The sequence below is a fragment of the Ptiloglossa arizonensis genome, chromosome 10 (genome assembly GCF_051014685.1).
Source record: "Ptiloglossa arizonensis isolate GNS036 chromosome 10, iyPtiAriz1_principal, whole genome shotgun sequence".
Lineage (NCBI taxonomy): Eukaryota > Metazoa > Arthropoda > Insecta > Hymenoptera > Colletidae > Ptiloglossa > Ptiloglossa arizonensis.
Window position 1 is genome coordinate 9208252 of NC_135057.1, and position 19425 is coordinate 9227676.

The 19425-nt window shown below is 36.5% G+C and overlaps 3 protein-coding genes across 9 annotated transcripts; 2 read left to right on the plus strand and 1 right to left on the minus strand.

The window, feature by feature from the left end:
* The first annotated feature begins 327 nt into the window (after positions 1 to 327).
* LOC143152409 (uncharacterized) lies at positions 328 to 4062 on the plus strand. 3 transcript variants are annotated; one of them, XM_076322500.1, is made up of 13 exons: positions 328 to 707; positions 911 to 1055; positions 1205 to 1386; positions 1487 to 1665; positions 1809 to 1959; positions 2126 to 2167; positions 2247 to 2406; positions 2577 to 2654; positions 2730 to 2956; positions 3022 to 3314; positions 3427 to 3534; positions 3709 to 3847; positions 3940 to 4062. In XM_076322500.1, the coding sequence occupies exons 1-12, from the start codon at positions 633 to 635 to the stop codon at positions 3806 to 3808; spliced, it is 1740 nt and encodes a 579-aa protein (XP_076178615.1). In that variant the 5' UTR covers positions 328 to 632; the 3' UTR covers positions 3809 to 3847; positions 3940 to 4062. The 3 variants fall into 3 exon arrangements, with proteins under 3 accessions (XP_076178615.1, XP_076178614.1, XP_076178616.1); XM_076322499.1 differs by having other exon boundaries at positions 2577 to 2956; XM_076322501.1 differs by lacking the exon at positions 2577 to 2654.
* Positions 4063 to 4474: 412 nt separating this feature from the next.
* Wda (will decrease acetylation) lies at positions 4475 to 8555 on the plus strand. Of its 3 annotated transcripts, XM_076322505.1 has the most exons (12): positions 4475 to 4597; positions 4743 to 4811; positions 4914 to 5071; positions 5176 to 5515; positions 5648 to 5880; positions 6019 to 6201; positions 6328 to 6480; positions 6619 to 6766; positions 7187 to 7355; positions 7447 to 7630; positions 7712 to 7881; positions 7959 to 8555. In XM_076322505.1, exons 2-11 carry the CDS (start codon positions 4743 to 4745, stop codon positions 7842 to 7844), a joined length of 1770 nt encoding a protein of 589 aa, XP_076178620.1. In that variant the 5' UTR covers positions 4475 to 4597; the 3' UTR covers positions 7845 to 7881; positions 7959 to 8555. The 3 variants fall into 3 exon arrangements, with proteins under 3 accessions (XP_076178620.1, XP_076178618.1, XP_076178619.1); XM_076322503.1 differs by lacking the exon at positions 4475 to 4597 and having other exon boundaries at positions 4674 to 4811; XM_076322504.1 differs by lacking the exon at positions 4475 to 4597 and having other exon boundaries at positions 4674 to 4811; positions 7962 to 8555.
* On the minus strand, positions 7877 to 19327 carry LOC143152408 (uncharacterized). Of its 3 annotated transcripts, none has more exons than XM_076322497.1 (13): positions 19165 to 19327; positions 14633 to 15200; positions 13375 to 13555; positions 12944 to 13287; positions 11118 to 11308; positions 10997 to 11021; positions 10448 to 10588; positions 9672 to 9901; positions 9277 to 9373; positions 8821 to 8886; positions 8551 to 8666; positions 8233 to 8460; positions 7877 to 8147 (listed from the first exon to the last, which is right to left on the minus strand). In XM_076322497.1, the coding sequence occupies exons 2-13, from the start codon at positions 15140 to 15142 to the stop codon at positions 7997 to 7999; spliced, it is 2280 nt and encodes a 759-aa protein (XP_076178612.1). In that variant the 5' UTR covers positions 15143 to 15200; positions 19165 to 19327; the 3' UTR covers positions 7877 to 7996. The 3 variants fall into 3 exon arrangements, with proteins under 3 accessions (XP_076178612.1, XP_076178613.1, XP_076178611.1); XM_076322498.1 differs by having other exon boundaries at positions 8233 to 8457; positions 19169 to 19322; XM_076322496.1 differs by having other exon boundaries at positions 19169 to 19322.
* Positions 19328 to 19425: the final 98 nt, after the last annotated feature.

Consider the following 19425-nt stretch of genomic DNA (forward strand, 5'->3'; position numbering starts at 1 on the left):
TATTTTAAAGTTTTATTTTTTATTTCTTCCTCTAAATGGTTTTACTGTTAAGTATGTTTAATGTAAATATAATATATTGAAATATTATACATAAAGATCACTAAGTTGTAATTTTTTCGTTCTTATTAAGAATTTTGTTTAAATATTATAATGACTTGAATTAATTTTATATCTACAGAATATAGAATGTAATTTAATTGCAATTTCTAGAATTTTTAAATCTATTAATAAATTTGAAAACGCCGCTCTACGCATAGTTTGCCGCAATTTCTTTTCTGGTGTGTGTACGTGTGCGTACGTATTATATGTTATATATATGATGTGTACGCATCGCTTGTGTTTACCTTACTTTGACGAGTGTATCAAGTGCCTACTACATTTTTCTGTTACATACCGTCAAGTGGAAGGGTAAACATGTTTCACGAAAAAGTATGCATCGAAAACGGATAATGTTAACAGTTGGAAAGTATCGATGTGGCTATATTTGAGGAAAAAATGTATGGTCAATGTAACTAATTCAATGTTAAAAATTTGTGGGAAACTTGAATATTTGATTATAAATCAACTATCAGTGAATATTTTTTTATACATTTTACAATTACATGCAGTTTTTTTGAAAATACAGTGTAATTATGTATAAAGGTTATCTTACTGCGTTTCTCTTCGTATGTCATTATTCATCTGTTTTGGGAAGGAATAAATGTGATGTGAGTGCGAAATTTTACAGAAATGAAATTTTTAATTTTATAATTTAATGTGCAATTTCTTTTTTTGTGTATATTCATATTTTACTTTTCGGTAGCTCGAAATGTAAAAGTTAAATTTATGTCCCATTGAGTAAAAGTACCACCATGTCTATCTAATGAATCTTTATTATATTTGGAATTAATACATGTTCTTTTATTTACAGTATATTTGTGACATTGATGGCTGTAAAACAGCATACTATTTGAGTAATAGTATTCCATCTTTAAAATTTTGTACAAATGAAGATATTCCAAATGTTATTAATATTACATTGATGGAAGATAAAAATGAAACTTCTGAATTGCCAGGTAAATAGTAATTAAATATGTCATTATGTTTTGAATAATAATATATGAATTGAAAGTGAATATGTATTATCGATCACAAAATTAAATAAAATATATTGAAACTCAGCCATATTGTTACATGGATAATAAATTTAATAATAATTTTACAGTCAGCTTAGAAATTAATTTTATACCACCAAGAAGAATTTGTAAATATGATATAACTTTATTAGCAAATGAATCAATTAATGAAACAAAATGTATGGCTTATAATTTTCAAAATCAATTTGGTAGTGAAGTACATACACCAAAAAGTACCATATGTTTCATGTCAAACAACAATCATTATCAGGTAATTTTGTTTATCTTTAAAATTGTATAGTCTTTGTAAACCATATAATACCAATATTATTTCAGTGGTTTGATACATTTTATATTTTATTTTGTTACAGGACATTATTACAATGATCTTCCCGTATGTATTTACAGCATGCTATGCCATTCAATTTCATTTTGATAAAGGTAAATATATCAATACTAATAAATTTTTAAAAACAAATTATAAACGTACAGAAGTTGCACAACCAGAATTAAAATGTACATATGACATAGTACATAATACTACAAAAAAGTGAGTTTGTGTTATATTATTTATTTATTTACATAAATGTTAGAAAATAATATAGAAAGACTCAATAAAAATTAATAATAGAAGAAACCAATTTTTATATTATATCTAAATGATTAAAGTGCAATTGTATTTAAATTTTGCAGTAAAAAACTCCAATTTGAAGTGGATTTTTCAATATCAATAGTTTCAAAAGTGGTTTTAAAATTTGGATCATTGTATAATTTTAATGGACAAGAAGGCTGTGATTGGGACATTGATGCACTAAAGGACAATACTTGGTACTTTGATGTTTTGGTAATATTTTAATGTTAAAAAATTTATCATTTATGTTTTATATTTTTATAAAACATAGTCAAATTTTTATTCTAAATATTATATGAAAGTCTACTTGTACATAGTAATTATTCATACTTTGTTATGCTTTATAATACAGATATTTTCTTTTTCATATTATTTTCAGAAAGAGTATGCAAAAAATAAACATAATTCTAATACAACTTTGGTAAGTTTAATGTATTTGATATGTTCCAATTATATTGCAACAATTGATTAAGAGTTAACAATTCATATTTCTTCATTAGTTAAGAAATGGGAAGTATGAACAGAACATAAAGTTTGAAATTGAAGTTGTTAAAGATTCGAAGTATTGCTTTTTAATACTTTTACACGATGAAAGATGTAAAGACAACACTATGTGGAAACCCCCCATAGGCAAGCAAAATTCGTGCCGATGGATTAAAGGTAAATAAATATATATTATTTTATTTATATATATCTTATGCAAATACTATTTTTTAGATTTTATTGTAAAATTATATAAAAATTAACTGTTATTTGTTGTTTGAAATTTGAGTGTGTGTGTGTGTTAAATATTTATAAGCTGCAATTACCAACTGAACACTTTATTACAGACTGTCACTATATCCCTAATGATTTTAGTACCTCCCAAATCTATGTCAACACCAATTCCTATTTGTATTTGCCAATTGGTATTATCACATTAATTATGTTTGCAATATTTGGAAGTGTATACATCATGTATATCATATGCACTCATTATATAGAGAAAAAGAGATTCTACATAAATGCTGATAAAAGTAATGTTATAACGGCCAATCAGAAATGTAATCAATTGAACATATGTGCCTTGAAGAACATTGAGAGGACATCATGCGAAAGCATTCATGCTATAAACACAGATATTGTACTACTATATCCTAGGAGTTCTGAATCTTTTATGGAATTAATGGCAGATTTTCGTGAAATACTTAGTAGAGTCTGTCAGTGTTTTGTAAGTCGCTAATAATCTCGTGAAACAAAAGACAAATGTAATGTTTAATGTTTTACATTTTACAGGTACATGATTGGTACAATGGAATAGAATGGAATTATGTAGCTGAGATTGGTGGTTCTGATTGGTTTGCTGAAATGCTCAATAAGAAATACCGTGTTATTTGGATAGATACGCCAGTGATACGATCTTTAATTACAAGAAAATTTAAAGGCGACTTTTTTTTAAAGAATTCTGAGCAATATAATTTTATGGAAATTGGCGATTTTCGTGATATAGCATTTCCCGCGATATTTAATTTAGCAAAACGTAATGTTGAACATTCAATACTGGAGCAAAACCAACATTTTATTGTAAGGTTTGTATTAGTTTATTATAGCAAATATTAATTAGATTTTTTAAAAATTATTATCATTATAATCTTAGATTGAAGCACATTATTTTTGTTTGTATTGTATTTTATTTTTCAGATTAAAAGGATTTGAGAGTTTTGAAAATGAAAATGATCCATTTATTGATTTATCTCCGCATAAGCGGTATTTCATACCTCAAGATTTAAATTCACTATGCACAGATTTGTATGTTTTCATTATTACCAAAACAATTTCTTTTAGTAATAATGTTCATTATATTATATGATCTTTCATAATTCATTTGATAACACTAATATTCTTATGTGTTATGGTTGTAATTTTGAGATAGTCGTTTTACTATAGATATAAAAATACTACAAATTTATATATATATTTTAGGTCAATGTCGAAGTCAAATGTAAATATACCATCCATAAATCAAGAAGAGGCTCTTATAAAGCAGCATTTACATTGTATAGAATTTAATTTTTATAAATAAACATTTTAATCTCTCATAATATAATATTTATTCTTAGTTGTAAGTTAACTATTATGAATTAAAAATTTTAAAGTATGAAGTCTTTATCTAGTATCAATCATTTTTTAATCTTCAGAAAATTTTATTTGTAGGTAAATACAAATGTTAGATAGTATTACTATATCAGTGCAATGTAACAGCTGATAAAAGCGCAAAATTATGCCGCTGGTTGGATGATAGAGCGACTTAAATGTTTTGAAATATCTAATCAGGACGATATCTGGTGTTGCTATTTACATGCAACGAGTCGCACAAATCGCTATCAAATATGAATGCTCTATCAGTAGTTCCACGACAGTTACATTTTAAAATACGTTTTAGACTTGCGTATAGACGGAGTAGACAGAACTTCCCCCTCTTAACGCACAAGCACGTCACGCTATGCCATACATAGTAGCCGTATTTCCCTCGAACGGAACGAATTATTGGACTTCTATACTAATGTGTTTCCAGCACATGTATTCCTATATAGTAATTCTGAGATAATGAATGTCTTTTGGGTAAAAGATGTAATATTTTTATTTTTATATTTTCAGAATGTTTGACGGGGGCAACTATTTGTTTATAGATTTATATATTTCAAATAGGAATGTATAAAATATAAATGCTTAAAAACAATAAGTGATGAGAACAGCATGCTGAACAGTACCGGTTGAAGTTTCATTCATCTCGGTATACTTCATTGATGAAAATATACATCATATAGGCGGACATTCAAACTCATTGTCCTTTTTATTCATTTCTGACGAAGTATAAATAATGTTTATATTTTATTAATGCTTTATATAGTTGTCAAAATATTGTATTTTTAATGATTTTTGTTACTCGACACTTTTCTTATGGTTGAGTCTGTCAAAACTTTTGAATGTAACCAACAACGTGAAATTCCAAAAAGATGAAACGATTAAAGAGTGAATTAATGAATGCAACAATTGAGTCATATTTAAAACGGCGTCATTATCAGGCAGGTTACGTCTTCACTTTTATTTCAAAAAATTTATATAAAATTGAAATATAATTAGTAAATGTAACATAACCTCTTGTCATTCTTAAACATTGATTATAGACTAGTGAGGTTTTCTGTAAAAATACTCAATTAACTTGTCGAACTACTGATGAAATGACTCTGAATGCAACTGCTGCTTCTGCTACATCTCAAGACAACTCAATCATTTTCAGTGCCATTAGCATTGATGTTGCTGCTGCAGATCAAGCGTATCAACGGTATATCTCCTGCTTTTGTTAAAACTTTATTAATGTTACTTTAATGTGAGATACAGATTTATGTATTTCTCTTTTTAATGTTCTATATATATTATTCCTACCAGATTAAAAATGTGGGTAAATATTGCACTCAATGATAAATTGAAAATGGAATTAAAAGGGCTTTTATACCCGGTATTTTGTCACTTATATTTAGAGATGCTACATGCTGGTAACAGGCAAGCAGCGATTCAATTTTTAAAATCGCATCAAAATGAATTTAACAGTGAAATAGAAAAAGACTTTTTAGAAGAGCTATCTAGTGTATTTTCAGTACAAGATATAGAGTTGAGACCTTTGGTAAATTCATTTAGAACTAGAAAATATAAAGTGGATATGTCTGATATTGCTCATTTGTGTCTTCAACAATTTCTTGCAAAGCATGGACATATTATATTAATGCAGGTAATAAAAAGAATTCCATTAAATATTATGTATTAAATATAAAATTATTCTTTTTACACATATATGTATATTGTACATATATAAACATCACAATCAATATTAATAACATGAATTTTTAATTTCATTAATTAGATAATAAATACACACGTGACAATAATTAAAAAAATGGATGTGCCTGAAACAGACGCAGAAGGGTGTGAAGAAACAGGTTTACGATGTGAAGTAGGAATTAATGGATATGTAGAGCAGCCATCGGGAACTGGTGCTGACCGTGAAATGCGAGAATTGCAAGAAGCTATAAGATTAATTCGAAATAATGCGCATCAGCCTTTACGAATATTTACAGTGAATAATGCTATTGAAAAGTAATAATATATAAATATATTTTTAGATTTTATTTGCAGAAAAAAATGTTTACAATAACTTATGTAAATTAAGTTTCATTTGTAACACAATTAAGAAATGGTAAGGGCTTTATATGTATAACACATTTATCTTTACAGTGCAAGTAGTGGTGCAATTCCACCAAATATGGACAAATTAGCAGTAGGATTTAGTACTACAGAAATTAGGCTGTGGGGTATAAATGAAACAGTATTAATTAAGCCAAAGTACGAAGAACCCTCCTTCTCGTTTGCCTCTGATACTCCATTTTTACACAAATTTTATGAAACTGCAGATAGAACGTAAGTTTCTCTTATTATTTATCCAAATCAAATATAATAATTTGTTTAATCAAATACAGTCGATAGATCATTTAAATAAAAGAATAGAATAGAATAGAATTATAAGTTTATATAATTTATTTTAAGGACCGAAGGAGGGGCTGTGATACTTAGAGGACACACAGATATTGTACATGATTTAAGGTTTATTCCAGAATCAGAAATTTTACTTTCTGTATCTAGTGATAAAGACATGCGGGCATGGAGACTTAACGATTACTCATGTGCCGCAATTTATACGTACGTGTATTCATTTTATATCAATATTTTCAACATACATTATAAAAAATAGTAACGTATCTAATGATAATTTTTGTTATTGTAACATTGTTATGATTTTATAAGAATTGTATAACATTCAAAAATAATTTGTTGCAGTGGTCATAGTTATCCTATATGGTGCATGGATCTTAGTGTGTTCAATTTGTACGTGGCAACTGGTTCTCACGATAGGACTGCTAAATTATGGTCCTTAGATAGAATATTTCCATTGCGTATATTTGCTGGTCACTTTTTAGATATAAATGTACGTATTTTAATGATAAATTTTTTTATATTCATAAAAATTTGTATACTTTAAAGGTGTAAATATTTGACAAACAAAACAAATAAGAATTCAGCATCTTTTCTTTAAATTTTTTGTTAACATATTACAGTAATTCCCACTTTTAAAACTTCGGATTTAAGAACCGGAATCATTTTCACGCTTATCTTTGCGACTACCTTTATGTAGGGCGTGTGATCCATCGATTGACGCGGGCAGCGGCTGTAGACGAGAGCGATCCTTATTGGCTTCAGCTCTAGATAAAATTCACTACGTACCCCGCTTTCAAGCGAATTGGTGATTCTGATATTGATTCGTGAAAGCGGGAACTATTGTACCAATTAATATTTTTTGCCTTCATGTTATTCCGAGTTTGTAGAATTTCATATTGTTTCCTTATAGTGCGTAAAATTTCACCCAAATGCTCGATATTTGGCAACTGGGTCGGCCGATAAGACTGTCAGATTATGGGATAAAGACGACGGAAATTTATTAAGGGTATATATTGGAGCACAGTCGACAATTTATAGTTTAGCCTTTAGTCCAGATGGAAAGTATTTGGCAGCTGCTGGTAAAACTATTTAATTTAATATTCTGTTAAGTAATGCGAATGTTTCAAGTTACTATTTTACGGTATACCAATTAAAACGTTGTTTTTTTAGGTGATGACAAGTCTATTTCTGTTTGGGATTTAGCAACTAATGCATTGTTAACTGAACTTAAAGGCCACGAAGATACGGTTATGAATTTAGATTGGAGTTTTGATGGCCAATACATAGCTAGTGGAAGTTTGGATGGCACTATTCGTTTATGGCCTACTCATGACCACATTAAAATTGTCAATAGGTAAATTCCAGTTTTATACATTAAAGGAAACTTTCTTCTATTATATTGTAACACTATATTTCATCTACATTATTTTTTCAGCAATTCATCAAATGTAGTACCTGAAACAGAATTACCACAAATATACTCAACTTACTGTTCGAGTATACTTTCCTTACGTTATTATAATAAAAATAATTCGCTCGTGTGTATCGGAACGGTGGACAATTTGTAATATATTAAATTAAAAGAAAATTAAATCGAATGTATTTGTAAGTTAGGTCTTTTATTATTTTGTCTTAGAAATATTTTTACATTCAGAATCAGTTTTTAATACTGTATACCGTAGCAGATAAAATCAACCTTATATCTTACAATTGAAAACCTTCAATTTGTTATACTAATGTGTTCGCACGTGTTCACGGACGAAGTAATGTAATTTGTATAATATCCAAGAAAGAAGATCAATGCACACCACAATATCGGTCGCCATGTTTGGAGATTTTTAGGTATTCGTAAAGGTTCGGCTTTTCGTATACTAAAATAAGAAATTGGTGTAAGTTAAATATTTTTTCCGATAGATTTAATTTTTCAATTTTATTATAATTTGATAGAACAATTACCACGATTTTAATTGATTTTCAACGTTTTTGGTCATACTGGATTCTAAGAAGGACGAAGACGACGATGGTCGATCTTCATTTTCTACGTTATTACTAACGTGGCAATTCACGGTCTCGGTATTACTGATTTGAACGTGTCTTAGAAGATTATTGTTCTCTTCGAGAGAGTTCCTTCTGGACTCGGTTTGCTCAGAAATGTCGCGTAATTCAGCGACACTATTGGAGCTGCTGAGTTGTCCAAGAGTCAGTTCATATATTTTTTGTAATACATACCAAATATATTCCTAATATATAGTGCCTTAAAAAAATAATACGAACTCCGTTCTATTTAGTTTGTCATTTTCCCATCTTTGCATTTCGGAGCACAATGATGGCCTCCTTTGCGTTATTAGGCTAACTCTACCGGAAACGGAATTACGTTGCCTTGGACCTTCCTAAATATAGAAAAAAAAGGACTAACATTATAGGTAAAATACTTTGTATTTTTTTATAGTATATCAAGTATTTGAACTATGCTTATCTAAGCCAAATATTGATATTACACTTTGCTATTTTCTAAAATAATATTCATACGATATATGATATTACTTTTATCATATCTTGCGAAAATATTGGTCCTGAAATTGTTGCGATGCTTGCTCTTCTTCTAGATACCTGCGAAGGAAATTAATTCAGAACGAATTAACGAACGAAAAAAATTAGCAGCGATATATTGTACAATAGAAATGGATCTGGAAAATGCACGATACTTATAAATAATTATCTGTGTATACAGGCTGAGGTACTCAAAAGTATACTCTACGATAGTCGTAACAATGAAAGTTGTTCAATTAATATCAGGAATATAACGATGGAAAGATTATTTCCCTGAAAGTCATCGATTACAAACTTTTTCGATCATCGGTGTTTCCTTAAACGACATCGTGTATTACTTTCCCGATAATTAAATTGTGCATACATTTAAACGTCTCGTTCTATATAATTTATCAAAAAGAGATGTTTTAATACGAAAATACTATAAAATAGTTTGTTCGATTTTCTAACCATCGCTCGATTATTGGAGTATCGTAATTTGGACACATCGTCGCACATCTCTCTCGGGCCTTCTTCGATCACTATGTTGTGCATCAACAAGATCCGTCTGAAAGATAACGATCCTACGTTTTTATCGAATAAAATAAAACAAGAATAAGATTGCTCGATCTCTTTAACCCTTTCAATGCTGTGATGCGTACGTGATGCGTACGCGACACTACTGTTTGCAGTACGTCTCAGCGCCGAATGTTATACTTCGTGTAAACACGTTCTCAGCGCTCGTAGTGCCCAATTCGGTAAACGTGTATATGCGACCACAGCGCACGTGTGTATAAATTATTAGACGTGTATACACGCTCGTAGTATCGAAAGGGTTAATTATTTTCATTAATTTAGATTCTTACTTGATTTCAGCAATTTCCGTGGCCAAACTTTCACACCTGGAACGCAGTGTTCGAAGATACTTGTCTGCTATGAAAACTCCTCCGCAGACTCTTTGCTCCTGTTGCACCGCTCCGAGCGTTTCGGAGGCGTAACATGTCCTACGAGCGCATTTCTTTATGGTATCTAACCGGGAACGGACCTTTTCTACTTTCTCCATCGAATCTCTGTCCGTACACAGCGGCGACAATTCCTGGTGTTGTCGAAAAGTTAACGGTTAAGTGGGTTCGAGTCGAGGGGATAAAAAGAACAATGCATCGACAGCATCGGGGCTCCACGGATGTATTAACTCATTTGCATTGGAATTAGTTACCGATAGATCGAGTTACCAGTACCACTCAGTGTGGAATAATTCGTAAGTGACGTCCTATTTGGAAATTATTTGTATCGGTAATCTAAATGTGTCTCGAGCTACATTGATATTCGGTCGTCAATCATTTAGTAATATTGATAATATTCAAGGTGTTTTCGAATCGGAACAATCCAAACAAGGGGTGAATCTACACGAAAAAATAAGTCAAATACGTAGAATAACATTTTTTTACGCAACGAAATTACCGAGTTCCATTACCACACGTCGCGCACGGAACATTCCACTTCTGGATGTAAATGGATTAAGGTATTCTTGACATTATTTTTCGACTCTACGATAATATCAATTTATTCGGTTATTGATCGAGAAAATAACATCGCGATCGCGATTGTATTCAAACGGCAATGGGACGTGCAACACACTCGCCTGTATATCTTCCTGCATTTTTTTAATTTCACTGGTAAAGTTACGTTCCGATAAATCTCGTTGACGCCGTGACAGTGTTAATCTTCGATGTAAAGTGATCCTGTCCGTACTGAGCCCTATCGAGAAAGCAATGTATCTGCGCTGCAATCAAAAGCGATTACTATTTACGAACAATATAAACGAAACGTTTCGTTTAACAACAGCGTTCTACCGGACAGACCAGCGTAAAACGTTACCAATTGTTTTCTCGAGAATCATCAAAGGTAGTGACAAAATTTCGCTATTCCGGAGCAGTGTTTCTCAACCCAAGTGTCGCGACACGCGAACGCGTTGCGCAAATATTTTACGATTTTAATCATTTTCGTTAAATAAACGGATAACTTCTTAAAACTATACTTGGCTCCGTTACATTCGACGCAATTGTTTCTCTCGTAAATATATCTTATTTAAAAAATTATCATCCACACTTTTACACCGAAGTATCCCGAGAAAATTCATTCGTAACAATTTACACCAACCCAGCCTGTACGATTTCAATAATCTGCATACCTCGAGCTCGTTCTCCGCTATCTCCCTGAAATCAACGAAATAGCCCAAGTGAAAGAAAGTTAGAAAAGAAACGTCCCGGGTGATCTTCCCCCGGTTGAACGATTAATATTCGATCGTTTACCTGCACGGAGCGTTCGTTTCGTCGGGATTCGATAATCTCATGGTTTGTAGCCGCGTGTCGTTGAAGCTCGGAAAAGCTCGAACCTGTTCACGATTTTCCGACTCCTGTTTGCCACACTTGCAACAGCGTCTCGTACCGTGGTATTGTTCGCTATCGCCCTCGGACAAGGATCTCCTCGCGGTGGAGAATCTCTGCATCCAACAATATCGTCCTTAGTACGAACCGAGCGTAACGCGTTTCGACGAATATCCACTCTATTCGCTAAATACACGAGCCTTTCGGTCCGCGGGCCTATAAATATCTCATTACGCGATCGAAACCGAAAGAGAGTTTCGGGCGGATGCGGCTCGATTTCAAATTTCCCAGTAATATATCCCGTGCGGTTCGTTCGGCTTCCAGAGCAAATATTATTTTTCCTATCGTGCGGAATAGATCGCCAGATGCAGTGCCACCATGTGGTACGGTAACGATTCGAGATACATACAATATTTAGAACGTCTGGCGGTGCCCGAAGGTCTTCGTAGCAAACAGGATGGCGTTTACCACTTTTTTTTTCCCCCCTTTTCGCGGGTTTAGATTTATTTGAAAGTCGATATTCCACCCGAGACCAATAACAGAGAAATATCGTCCGTCAGAGCGTCGAGTTATTCTCTTATCCGATGGCAATTTTTCTACAGGGTGCGTCAGTGGAACGAGTCAGTTTCTTCTGTTCCGGTGAAGATAAAAGAAAGCGCAGCTGTACAGATTTTTCACGTCGTTACTTCTCCTCGGTAAGTTCGAAGAAATTACAATCGTATTGTCGTTCGACAACCCGGAAACTTTCTCTCGATCATTTTTTTCCTATTCTATCGTCCATACAAGAGTTATGAATGCAAGAGTTCTTCTATGATGCGAGGGAGGGTTCATCATTTTTGTACGAACGAAAAGTTTCATGCTTGGTAAAAAAGTTCCGTCCATGTTGAAAACAAGGTAGAACGAGTTGTTCGGGAATTATTGGTCTACCTTTCGTACGATGTGAAGGGATTACTTTTAATATTCTTCGTCAGTCGTTCATGACGTTAATATTTTTTTTAAAATACCCTCGTTGTGCCCATTTTGAACCAAAGAACTCGAGACAACGATAACAGCCTTCTACGTAAGTGGTTTATCTTCGAGTCTTTGTTTGAACAGAGTTATGCGTAAAAAAAAAGTTTGAAAAAGATCGTTTTGCATAAGTGTTCCACCAAGTATACTTCTCTCAGCTTCGAAATTTCCAAGTGCTCGATAAAGCTAATCGTTTTAGTTAAAAAAAATTCCCAAATCTGATTCGATGGAACGATAAAACGATAAAAAAGAATCCTTTCGTACTTTCTCAATTAAAATTCTTTTCATAAATTCTTTCTCCGGAAGAATACCAGCGGCTGGCTAATTAACCGAGGAAAAGATCGAACGAGTTCCATCGCCTTGCGATCCTTTTTCACAAGCGATGCAATTATACTTTCAATATAACTCCCTCCCCCCTCATTCAATATCTACTTATCGCACTAAGTAGAACAATCAATTTTCTCAACTTTATTCATAACTTTCGACAAAAAAACATTCCATTCAAGGACCAACTTGTCCGTTCATTTATTTTTGTTTCCATCCTTGGACGCACCCTGTAGATTTCAATTTTTACGGGCAAGAATAGGAACGCAACGACCACGAACCTTTTCGTCCATCGATTCGGATAATCGGGTTTTCATCGTGGTCTCGAGATACGTAAGCGTGGGGGGAGGGAGTGAACAATTTTTTCTCGTTCCATCGCGAGGGGATAACGTGTGAGCAATAACGGAAGGATTACCAACTTGTCGCTTCTCTGGTGTCGATTGAAATTCCGGGAAGTCTTCTGTTTTCCTTTCATCCGCGGCTTCGCTCGAATCCGGTTTCCTCGTGTTCTCGTCGATCGAAAAAGACGACGATGGTCGCGAGGGAATGTCAGCGATCTTCGCCACCTCGTTCCCAATGGTTCGATCGTGGTCGGTGGTTACGTCGACGATCGGGTCCTCCTCGTTATCCTCGGAACCGATCGAGCTCTCCTCGTGACTCGACATTTCGGGATCGACTGGTGTATATTTACCAAGACGAGCGCCACTCGACGCGGTGCACGGGAACCCGCGGGGCGCCGGTGAATCTTTGATCTTGGCCAGATCTGCGAAACGAGAGAGCACCGGGACGATAATAAATTTATTATATTTTTAGTTTTACCGGAGGATCGTTAACACGGACGCGTGTTTACCGTTGCACCGGATCCCCGAACACTCCGACGATCCGTGATCAGCCGTGAATCTTCCTGTTGCAGCGGGGACGACACCGGACCCGCCACCATTTTCTAATCTCTCGTCGCGAATCGAAACGATACGAAGATCGTCGGGGGACGAGTTCTCGCGTAACTCCGTGGCTCGGCTCTCGACGACATCCTGATTGGGAGGGGAAGGAAGAAAGAAAAGAATAGAGGCGCTAGAATTGGAATAATTATTTTCGACTCTTAACGGTCCAACGTCCGCCAACGTTCTGTAGGTAAATTGAAATCGTTTAACGAATGGTCGCTCTTCCGCGCGCGTTGAAACTTTCCACGGTCTTGATTCGTGTCCGGCGAAAATATTTTCGCAACGATCGACGCGCGACGCTTCGTCGAGAACGATCTCGTTTATCGTCACCGTAAAAATGAAACTCGAATTTAAGTGCCCCTCCGGGAGAACCGTTAAGAGTCGATTCGCTACGTTTAGAACCAGTGGTTTTCAAATTTTTCGTCGGAGGACGGTCTCCCTCCCTAACGTTTGCGTCGCGTTGATTTATTAATCGATTCGAATGTAAATGTTAGATCGAATTTAGTCGATTAATTAGTTCCAAGAATTATCGGAACGAAAGCTTCCGGCAGAATTAAATGCTCGATGGTGTCTCGTACTGATCAATAAATTGTATTTGTTACAGTATACGCGGGATACCTGAATATCTCCTTTGGTTTCAACTGCACGAATGTGTTTGTGGTATATTACGAGAGAAGCTTGTATTTCTTCCTATTTCATCTTACGTTTGGGTGTGCTCGAATCCTGTTGGCCAAACTGCGATTACACCCGACCCAACGATTTAGAAATTTTCAATCCAGTAGCCCGACAGATGTCCGTGAATAAGTTGGGCAATCGTCGTCTTGGTAGTACATAGTTGCACAAACATTTAGCGGTACATCTTCCACCAGATCACCCGATAAAAATGCTGCGTATATTTCTCCATTCAACGTTCCGTTAATAAAAGTTCCAATGAATTTTGTTATTTACGACAAAGGAGATATTTAGGTAGCCATCTTTGACCAAGACCCTCTGCGACGAACCTATTCGTTCTATTAACAAATAATTTTCACAAATTGTCTAAAATTTCTAAAACGTTCGAGTTACGTTCCACCAAGTTAAAAAAATTTTTTTTTTTCACGTCACACCACCGAACCAAAGTTTGCATCCTGTTTCAGAATACACCGATTGAAAGTGGGAAGAGCTTACTTTACGGTCGTCGTTGGTGCCCGATTCGAAGTGCTTGGCGATCGAGGTGATCGTCGCTGAACGATCGACGATCGAGTTCTCCGCAACTCGCGGCAGCTTGAGGCTCGATTTTGTCGTCGGTGACGATTGAACGTTGCTCTTCGATTTCTTTGGCGAGGGGCTCAGGAACCTGCCGCTCTCGATCAACGAGCAACAATTGTTAACGAAACCTTTCTTGCACGTGCTCGTCTGATCGCGCGCTTCTTGATTCCAGGACTCCCCATCCTGGTATCTCTCGAGACGAACGGACGAGGTGCCGCAGATTCTTCGAAATTTGCACGCCTCTCCTTGGTTCTTCGTCGCGATCACGTGGAATGGCCGACAGAACACCGACTGTTTACGTTGCGGAACTTTTAGCGAATTAGCGTCGTCGGTTCCCGAGCAGTTGGCTCGTTCCTCGTCGGAGTCTGGATTCGATAATTGGACCACTTGAGCGACAGCTTTTTCGGCAACGTTCGTGGACTCATCCATTTGACGATTCGTAATCGTTATTGATGACAGCTCGTTTGTATATACGGTCAACTTTTACCTACTCGATTCGCAAAATGGTAATACGCGTTACAAGGTGCTTTTAATATTGTTGGAACGAGAGTAAGAGGATTAGTTACAGAAATTTAGATTCGTTCTGATAGTAATCGTGGTTGGTAACGAATATTCGATCAACTTTGATCTACTCGAATCGCAAAATGTTGATACGCGTTGCAAGGTGTTTTTAATATTGTTGGAACGAGAGTAAGAGGATTGGGTACTTTTGTTTAAATAAATTCGAGACGTACACGAAAAGAGATCGATCGTCTACAAAAAGATCGATCGTCTTGTAACGAGAATCTCCCATCATCTAAATTGACCGATACTCCTTTAACGGAGTTCAGTTTGTCGCCAGAATCTTGTTCAGCGTCAATTTTAACGCGTTCAAAATTTGATACTTCAAAATTTTGCATCAACTTTCGATAAACACCGTCGATATTCACGACGATCGCGAGACGCGTTTTCAACTCTTTGAGACACAATTTTCAACACGCGTGAAACGATAAAAATTAAAAAAGAAACAGATTAATTGGATACTCGATTACGGAGTAGAATCTCAACAGCCTGGTCGTGCAATTTGCATCGAGTTACTTCAATTTTTCCAGACAGCTTAAAAAACGTTCCATTGTACTCGTCAGTATATTAAAAAGGTTGGACATTTGTTGACCCGTCGTGTCCCAAAGAGATCAACAGATTCGAAAAGCAGATTGCGCTCGATATAAATTCGTCGAGCGAAAAATGTTCACGTCTCGCACGGATCAGTCTCGTACGATGATCGAGTGAACCGTTTAGAAAGAACGTCGAACGAGTGTCGAACGAGTGTCGAACGAATAGAACGATGTTTATGCTGGCTAACGTTGCATCAGAAGTACGCGTAGCGAAACACGCAAAGACATATGATATAACAAGCTGTTATTTCGCCGTGTCAAAAGCGCGATACTCGTTTCTGATGGTTCGTTCTCTTATCTACGCAAATTGGAAAATGCTAATGAACGTCGAGCCGTTTTTCGAGGCGATTGCGTACAGGAGAACCGTAACGCGGCTAGGGATTTCGAATTGTCGCGGAAAATCCAAGAGCGCGCGGGTTTCGCGCGGTACACCCACGAGCGTTTCGCGCACGGTCGTTCGTTAAAAAGATTATTACGTAACGCGTGAATATCGACGATCCGTGTGTAACACGAACACGGGGAACGAAGCTCGAGAGAGAGAGAGAGAGAGAGAGAGAGAGAGAGAGAGAGAGAGAGAGAGAGAGAGAAACAAACGCCGACGACAAACGAACCGGAACGTTTTAATTAGCCGATCGGGCTTGGACTTCGTTTTGTCTTCGCGATTTCCACGCGGCGATAAACAATCCGCATACATTACACCAACGATTAATTAGAACTACCAATGTACCCAATTTAGCACGGTGATCATATCATTGAAGCAATAAATTGGCTTGTCCTTGCCACGGATCGTAAACGTTAACGGTACGTTAAACAGTCCGCATGTGTTCTTAAGCGTTCGCTCGCGTCAATTCATTAAGACGTAACCGTCCTCGTGTTGTGGGGCTCGCAAATCGGTACGTTTTAATTGATTGCAGCCTCGCGCGTACACGCGGTTCCCACGGATAAGGGAAACACGACCACTCTCTCGTCCGTCGATTCGTAAACGATACATTCATTCATAATGATACGGGACGACTCACCGACAACGATACTTCAGACACGCGCCGCGAACGGTTTCGCGTAAAACGGAAAGAGAAAGGAAGGTCGCGCGAACGTTAATCGCGTTACTGCAATTTCGTGATACCGTGTTATTTCTTTCGAGCTTTCGCGGGTCGCTGAGAATTACCGATCGAGGTGGGCGCGATTCCAATCTGACGCGGATCCTCGACTAGCGCGCGAAACGTTTCGCTAAGAACGGATAGAGACGAAACTCTTTCTCGCGATTCTAGGAACGTTTCTTTCTCGTCGAATTCTTTTTCGTTGTTCTAGGAACGTTTCTCTCTCGTCGAATTCTTTTTCGTTGTTCTAGGAACGTTTCTTTATCGTCGTGCGCGAGTCAGAACACAATCGCGGCCTTCCACGCGTCACTGCGAATTAACGATATTAGGCGCGATTCTAATCTTCATAATTTTTGAAATTCGAAGTATTCCGCCTAGCTCGACGCCGAGACATCGCAGACGTTTCACGCGTCTGTTGCAAATTACGCGATTCCGATCGCGGATTTTTACAATGTTTCGCGCAATGCGGTGAGAGAAGGTTTGAAAAGTTTTCGTTCGGTGAAATTTGTGGAGTGTTTATTTCTTCGCCGGCGAGGATTGAAAATTACAGACTCTCGCGTGGAGATCACCGATTCGTGAAATATTAATAACGTTTTTGAAACACGGGGGATATCTCTTCCTACGCGGTCGTGGCTGGAAAATTGCAATCTTTTGCATACCGCTGTCAATTACCGATATTAGGTGTGATTCTAATCTTCGTGGATCTTCCGTCTTGCGCAAGGTTTCGCGTAAAATGGAAAGGAGACGGTAAGGTCGAGAGAAATATTAATTTCGTTTCTGAAGTCTGCTAGAGTTTCTGTAACGTGGATAGAAAATTGCACATCGGTACAAACTATCGATATTGCGTGCGATTCTAATCGAAATTTCATCAAGATCGGAGAAACATTTCCCGTATAAAATTTTTTTCCTACGCGAGCGAAGCCTGGAAGAGTATATACATTTGAACGCCTACTGGAAATGTTTTTTCATAATCGTGGCTCGAAAGTTGTATTCCGTTGTGAATAACCAACGAATGCGATTCTGATCGGATCAATTCTAAGAGGTTCGATCGAGATTTGAGAAACATTAATATCGCGTTTAAAGTCGAGTTTAGCGCGGAACGACTTTTTTCTCCACGGACAAGAAAATTATACACTTTTGCGCGACCGTTGCAAATTACCGATCCGAGAAATATTAATTTCGCATTTAAAATCCGACGGATGATTTTTTCCTGTCTAGAGGTGGCTAGAAACTTACATAAGATAGACTTTTGATAGAAAGAGAAGCTCGGAAATATTCGTTCCTGAAAATTAACAAATATTTCTCTCCGTAAACAAGGGCCAGAAACTTTGATCAGAGATATTGATTTCGTATCGAAAGGAAGGATAATATTTTCCTTGAAAAACTAAAAACTTACACGAGACGGACTTTTCGTAGAAAGAGAAGCTCGAAAATGTTCGTTTCTGAAATTCAAAGAATATCTCTCCCCGTAAACGAAGCTAGAAACTTGTATACTTTCGCGCGTCTGCTCTGAATCACCGATTCGAGGAATATTAATATCGTTTCCAGAAAAAAAAAAGAAAAAACAGTCTCTGTAACCGTGGCTAGAAAGTCGTGCAGTCTTTTGCATAGCATGCCAAAGCACCGATAACGGAGCGCGAATCCTACGGGATCCGATCGAGATTCGAAATTCAAGTAACCGTGAAACTCGTTCGTCGACGATACGGGTCGTGGCTGCTGCTGGTCTAGCGTGACCGTGATATTAAAGCGGTAAACTAATCCGTTTACGTGTAACGATATTAAATTTTTATAAGATTTCTCGCCGCGTCAAAATCAACCACGGAACGTGTCGTCACGGGCAAACACGTTCGCGACAGCTTCGTTGTCTTTCGCGAAAGTGTTAATAAGCGAGGCTCGCTACGGTGTGTACACGCACGTAGCCGCGTTCCTACGCGAAAATCGACGACGGGTATTTTCTTCTCTTTTTTTTTGCCCCACCAGTCGCGCGTACCATGAAAAAAAAAAGAAACGAACGCATCCCGAAAGGTAACTTTCACTCACACTGGCCCGAACCGAGACGGGTGACGCGAACCCGCGCGGGAATACCCGCGTTTCGTTCGAAATCTCGTTCACTTTCGACTTGGAGAGACAACGTCTGTCGCGGTCGGGGGTAGCATCGAACCGAGCGTCGCTTTATCGTTGTAAATAAAATTTCCCGTACTTACGGCATCGTGGTATTTACGAAGATGGCCACGAGTTACGAGGAAAAAATGCACATCGTTATCTCTATCGAGGGAAGCGGTGCGCCGATCCGTCAACCGTCCGTGTTTTGTATTTTCTGTTAGCCTCGTTCCTCGAACAGAGACCGTAGGAACTGGAAAAAAGAAAAACCGAAAAAAAAAAAAAGATATATATATATATATATAGGAAGAAAAAAAACCCCCTCAAAGAAGCAACGGAATACGACTGGCACGAACGCCGC